Source organism: Primulina huaijiensis, chromosome 6 (assembly GCF_012295235.1).
Source record: "Primulina huaijiensis isolate GDHJ02 chromosome 6, ASM1229523v2, whole genome shotgun sequence".
NCBI classification, from domain to species: Eukaryota; Viridiplantae; Streptophyta; class Magnoliopsida; order Lamiales; family Gesneriaceae; genus Primulina; species Primulina huaijiensis.
Genome location: NC_133311.1, coordinates 13,270,605 through 13,277,642, shown reverse-complemented (window position 1 = coordinate 13,277,642; position 7,038 = coordinate 13,270,605). Strand labels below are relative to the sequence as shown.

At 33.8% G+C, this 7,038-nt stretch overlaps 1 protein-coding gene across 1 annotated transcript; it reads right to left on the bottom strand.

Annotated features, from left to right (window-relative positions):
* Positions 1–3,831: 3,831 nt before the first annotated feature.
* LOC140978866 (zinc finger BED domain-containing protein DAYSLEEPER-like) lies at positions 3,832–4,587 on the bottom strand. The gene is made up of 3 exons (XM_073444105.1): positions 4,214–4,587; positions 4,076–4,125; positions 3,832–3,993 (listed from the first exon to the last, which is right to left on the bottom strand). Exons 1-3 carry the CDS (start codon positions 4,521–4,523, stop codon positions 3,946–3,948), a joined length of 408 nt encoding a protein of 135 aa, XP_073300206.1. The 5' UTR covers positions 4,524–4,587; the 3' UTR covers positions 3,832–3,945.
* Positions 4,588–7,038: the final 2,451 nt, after the last annotated feature.

Genomic DNA, 7,038 nt, shown 5'->3' with positions numbered 1-7,038 from the left:
TTAAACGACTTGACATTTGGTAACATTTCTAATGATGTTATAACATTATCATTTTTATGAATATCTTTTAACAACTTACTAAAATTATAATATATATCTCATATTAAAATGTTTACATAATTATAAATTATTTATATAATTGAGATATATTTTAATTATATTTCACGTCATCATCATAATATATGAATTATATATTACAACATTATCAATTTTTATGTTAAACTCAATCAGTATCTTTTGATTATCAATTTTTATTTTTTAATTATCTCATATTAAAATGTTTAACGTAAATATAAATTATTTATGTGTTAATATGTTTAATAATTAGACTCAACATCGACTCAAATTATTTACTCGAACTAAAATTGACTCAAACTCGACCCAAACCCTAAACCATAAACCTCAAACCCCAAATTCCACCCACTTGAGCCACTCCACCTCCCATTCCACCAAAAATGTACCACCACTCAACCCAAACACTAAAACTCAACACCAACACATTACAATCTCTGTCAAGAAAAACACAAAACTCACTCCACCTAAACTCCACCCAAACTCCGCCCACTCCACCAAAACTCTACCCACTCGACCCACTCCACTGCAAACACATTACAATAACTTACTCCACCCAAACTCAATCCAATCCACCACAAACACGTTACAATAACTCACTCCACCCAAACTCCACCACAAACACGTTACAATAATTCTTTCCACCCAAACTCCACCCACTCCACCACAAACATATTACAATCTCTGTCAAGAAAAACAAAAAAATCAAGACATTAATAAAATTTATTTTCTTTAAATTCAAACAAATTACATAACATTCAATCGGATTTTCTATCAAATTCTCCAATAGAAAGAAATATTTTTTATTTTTTTCTTCCACGTCTTCTCTTGATCACAGGGGGCAATACTAACATATGCAACATTCTTGACCCTCTCAACCCTGCTCGACCCATTAAACCCACTGCTCGAACCACTCAACCCACTGCTCGACCTACTCACACTTTTACCCAATAAACGAATCACGATATCGAAAGAAACTTATTTCTGTAAAATTGTTACAATATTACTACAACACAAATTTAATAGTACTTACTTCTATTACAAATCTTCAAATGATATTTGATCATATTTTGTTTTGTATCCTTTGAGGGAACACAAAAATAGTGAGAATGGAAAGAAAAATAGGTAGCATGAAAAGAGAGAAACAACTGAACTGAACGTGCGAACGAGAGCAATTAAAAAATATTTTTTAAAATTCAAAAGTTAAACCTAACNTATATACATAAAAGAACTATTAAGATCGAGTTTTTTATATTTGGGTAGAGTTTTACATAAAAGAACTATTGAGATCGAGTTTTTTATATTTAGGTAGAGTTTTTCATTTGGAATTGAATTTTCCTCATTGGGCTGAGTTTTTCGGTGGAGTTCTAAAATGGGTCGAGTTTGGATGAAGCTTCATGTGAAATTTTGAAATGTATCTGTTGAAACATTTCATATTCGTAATCTTGATTTTGATGTTAACAAAACTTGTTATTTTGTTTCTAATGAATTTACTTAAATGCCCAGAAAGCTGAAACTGATCGGGCTTCGAATTGATAAGTTATCGAGCCAAAACTGAAGCTATCGAGACGCAAACTGAAAGTACCAAGTGATTGCCCAAACTGAACCAGTCCAACTGAAATATCAAAATCCAGTTCAGTTGATAGGTGGTTCAGCAGAAGACCTTCAGAAGTCGGCCAACTGACGAAGAGTTCAACTGATGAAGAGTCCAACTGACCAGTTCAGCTGAATCATTGAAATCAGTTCAGCTGACGAGCCAACTGATTTCACCACACCAGTTCAGCTGACCATTTCAGAGCATCAGTTAGGAGCCGACCAGTTTGCAGAACACGACAAGCTTATCTAAGTGGAATCCAGCTATGCACAAAGATATAACAACAATTTTCCGATCAAAAGACAATAATGAACGTTGCAGCAGAGCTTAAAGTCAATACGTTCCAGAACGGATGTCAGAAAGTACAAGACACAAATTTCGAGAAACAGATTCAAATTGCAACAAATATATTTGATGAGTTTTGGCGTACGGTCACATTGCCTCTATAAATACAAGATCAAGATCATCAACAAACATATAAAAAAGTATGTGAAGAAAGGGTGTGAAAAAACAAGTGTGCATATCAGCTTACAAGAAGCAACCAACACATATTTGATGGAACACTTCAACGTGTTATCAACTTATATTAGACGCACAATTCCATCAGTGTGTGAGAACACTTTCTCGTTGTATTCATAGATCAGTTCTCACACACGCACACACCATCACTTACATATACACAGAGAATCGAGCATATTGAATAGTTGAGTGGGCCTTGCACAAAGACATAAAACTTGTGTATGTAGTCTTTGACACATAGGCGTTAAATAAGTGTTGGCTGAAAAGGTGCTGCCTTCAGTCTAAACTAGGAGTTCAGTTAGGCAGTACAGTAAGTACTAAACTGAGTGGGTTTGTACAATGTGTTTTATAAATCAAAGTGGTAGAAGGGGTGACGTAGGAGCAGTTGAAGTCTCCGAACATCCATAAACATATCTTGTGTATTTAACTGTTTAATTATTGTTTTAAACTGATTTGATCAGTTCTAGCTGATATCAGTTCAGTTCTCACCATAACTGAACTAATATAAGCAAGAACTGATCCCCTTATTTCAGTTAATCAGTTTACCAAGCTAAAAGCTTTAAACTGATCAGCTTTCTTAACGAATGGTTACTTCTAGTATTTTTTGCTTGGTTTAAAACAAAACTCGATTTAATTAATCGGTGTTTACATTCTTAGAATACAATCTATTGCAGCTCATTTAGAATATTGTGTTTGAAGCACCCTCGCAGGTGCCCAGAGCCGATCCCATCAGTATCGAATTTTGGTGAAACTTTGAAATGGATCGAGTTTGAGTCGAATTTTAGGTGGAGTTTTGGATATTGTTTTCGAGTATAATATTTGGGTAGAGTTTTGGGTATACTTTTTTTTTATTAAGGTCGAGTTTGAGATGGATTTTACGTTTTGAGAATTGGGGTTTGGGTGGAGTATGAAGGTTTGAGAAAATAATCAATTAGTTCGGTTATTTCTTCTCTTTGAAGTGTGCATATATATAGTTGAAAAGTTTCAACGATCGGATTTGCTTTTCAACTATCATCTATACTTGTTCCGGATAAAATGTTCTTTTTAATATCATCATCGTGCATTGTAATAAATGTCATTTAATGTCCTTCACTTTTTCTATCTTTATGTCTAGTAGCCTTTGAAAAGATGATTGACTTAGGACATATTTGAAAACATTTTATCATTCGGAGTTGGTAGGATACAGTGTCATCATACTTTATCATAAGCGTCTTGACTTATCGTATCCTTTGAATTTACTCAAATCTGACTGCTTGCAGTATGGTTGGAGTTAAACAGTTTGAACACATGTATTGCATATAGAACTTTGATCCTGTCAGATTAACAGATGATCTCTTGCAGCTAGAGTTCATAAATTATGTGGCTTGAATTTAGGGATGGCAATGGGTCGGGACGGGGGCGGGTTTGCTATCTCCATCCCCGCCCTCAATTTACATCCCCGCCCTTATCTCCGATTCTACCAAATCGGGGAATCCCCATCCCCAACCCCGCGGGGATGGGGATCCCCGCCCCCGTCCCCGCTTGAATTTATTTTTTTATATATATAAAACTTTAAGTATTTATTGAATTGACACAAAAACTTTTTAATTTGACTTAAAAAGTATTGATACAAAAATTCAATGACATACGTAAAACTTACATAATATTAACAATCCATAGTTCAATATTCTCAAAAAAAAAATCCATAGTTCCAATAAATATAAAAGATCAAACTCGTTAACATCATCAAATTACTTTCTTCTCCATTATATCATATCACATCACTCCATGCTGTAATCAGTATTACTGTTAGTGCATGACTCCGGCTCCTAAAAAATAATAATACATAGAGAAAAATTATATAAATTTAAAACACTTTAATACAATTAAAAAAATCAACTTATGACTTACCTCTATATCAGAATCATTATCAAACTTTTGATCCTTCGAAGCTATATAATCTACTAAGACAAATAAAAAATAAAAATATTATAAATTAAAAATATAAATAAAGTATCATAAACAATTTGTTTTGAAATTATTTAATACCTTGAATTTCACTCCATAACCAATCTCGAGCACACATCAAAGCCTCCATAGTTTTAGGATGAAGTCCATTATGGTGAGCATTTAAAACTCTCCCACTAGTATTGAATGTTGATTCAGAAGCAACAGTCGTCACAGGAATTGCCAACACATCCTTTGCAATATCATGCAAAATGGGATATTTGATCTCATTCGTCTTCCACCAACAAAAGATATCAAAGTAACTTATACTTCTTGGCAACAAAGACTCTTCTAAATAATAATCCAACTCTGACTTCTCAAGTTCAGTATTAGTATTAGAATCCATGAACATCTCAAATTTATCAGCATAACTATAACGCTTAGGAAATGGAGGCCTTAAATATAAAGATCGTGAATCTTTCACTTCCTGAGATTGTTTGGATTTCTTCTTGTACTCTTCAACAATTTCATACAACTATTTCTTTATTTTTTCAATCTCAAATGAAGAGATATCACTATAAACAAGAGGATAATAAAATTGAATTGTCTTCATCGTGTACCTCGGATCTAAAATGCTCCCACTTGCCAATAAACAACTCATCACCTCCCAATACTTTTCAAACTTTAATTTCATATTTGTTGTCATTGTATTCACCACATTATCATCCAAAAAAGCCTATCATCAATTGCCAACTTAATATCATAAATAGTTGAGAAAAAAATATTTATAGTGGGATACTTGGTCCCCGAAAGCAATTCTGTGGCATCATAAAAAATCTCCAATTTAGAAGAAATCTCTCTCACTTTTGACCAATTATCTTCTGTGAGAACTCTTTTATACAAACTTTCACGGTGTTTCAAACGAGCAAACACATCTTTATATTCCAATGCAGTGTTAAGCATTAAATATGTAGAGTTCCAACATATTTTGCAATCAAGTTCTAATTTTTTAGTACTTGAAACCTTCAACTGTCGAGTTGTTCCAATAAATTTTTCATCTCATTTCGGCGTTGCTGTCCAAAATCCGATACTATATTGACTTTTTTCAATAATGCCACTGATTAATTGCAGTCCATCCCTCACAACCAAATTCAAAATATGGGCACAACACCGCATGTGAAATAATTTACCTTCTAAAATAAGTGAACTCGGAGGAAGCTTATCTAGTAGATAGCGTATACTCATGCAATATAATCATATTCGCAAGCTCTTCCCTCCCATGATCTTGGTTGAAATGGTATGTCCCAAGCATCGTTGTCTCGTCATTGGATTTTGTTGGTTGCAATAGAGATTGTTTTATAGTCTTCTCTTTTTTGTGCAAACATGTTTTTATGTGGTCAAGTAAATGTCTGGTACCATTCTTACTTTCACCACCTAAAGACTTCTTACAATCATTGCATATCGCTTTCTATTTTCCTCCAATTAGCTTCCTCTGAAAATGATCTCATGCAGGAGATCTAAATTTTCTTTTATTTCCACCATCTGCTCCCATAATTTCAGCATCTAAATTCTCATTTTGAGATATTTCATTTTCCTCGATCAAAACACTCTCATTTTTCGATGCAAGTGCTTGACTTCCTACAGTTGGAGCAGTCTCAACCTCTTTATCATTAAATTCCATCTGAAATGATACCAAATAATTTGCATAAGAGGTGGATAATTATGGGATGAAGGATACTATCCAAATGCCAAAGCTTTGTAATACCAGTAATACTTCTGGTCAAGGCTCTGATTGGTTTTATAACAATTTAGACCAACAACTCAAAACAGGATATTTATGTAGCATATTAAAAATTCCCATAACAAACGGAAACAAATGCATGTTTGAAAAAGAAATTTTAAATGTGAGATCTGTAAGAGGAATTTCAGCTCCAGTGGAATCCATGAATACGAAAACAGGTGATCAATTTCATCTTTATATCCAAATACATCACAAGAAAGTCAATATGACAATACATCTATATGATTTCTCTAATTTTTCTACATGTAAAATTTTTTTAATAAATAAATAACAATAATTTCACCTCAATTATATCATCATCATCACATGTCAAATTGGTTATCATAAAAAGCATTATAATTTTGCAACCCTCAAGCTGCCATACTATTGAACGATCGCACATTGCATTACTTCTTAACCCCTTGTCATTTACTTCACTTTTGATTTGAATTTTAACAAACCCATGTCCTAATTTACGTTGTGTTGTGTTGTGAAGGATCGAGTGTGCTAGTGCCTTCGAAGGCATTTCGAACACTATATTCTCCAATGAGCTGCAATAGCTCGTGTTCTAAGAATATTAACACCAATGAATTAAATCGAGTTTGGTTTAAAACCAAGCGAAAGAAACTCGAAGTAATCCTTCGTGAAGAAGAATGTTATTAGAAAACATTTTAACTTATGTAAACTGAATAACCGAAGAAAGACAAATTAGTTTTTGCATTCTTCAGTTCAGTTATGGTGACAACTGAACTGACGAGTGCGCTAACTAATCGAAACAATTTTAAAACCGTAGTTAATCAGTTAAATACACAAGATATGTTTATGGATGTTCGGAGACTTCAACTGCTCCTACGTCACCCCTTCTACCACAACGGGTAGGTTCCACTAGAAGACTTTGATTTATACAACACTTTGTACAAACCCACTCAGCTAGGACTTATGCTACTGCCTAAACTGAACTCCTAGCTACGACTGAAGGCAGCACCTTCCAGCCAACACTTCTTTAATGTCTATGTGTCAAAGACTACATACACAAGTTTTGCGTCTTTGTGCAAGACGGTTTTTGAGTGGATTTGAGAGTGAATGTGTGTGCGAGAACTGAAGGATAATGTTCTCACACACTGAGGGAAAATGGCTTCTAAACTAA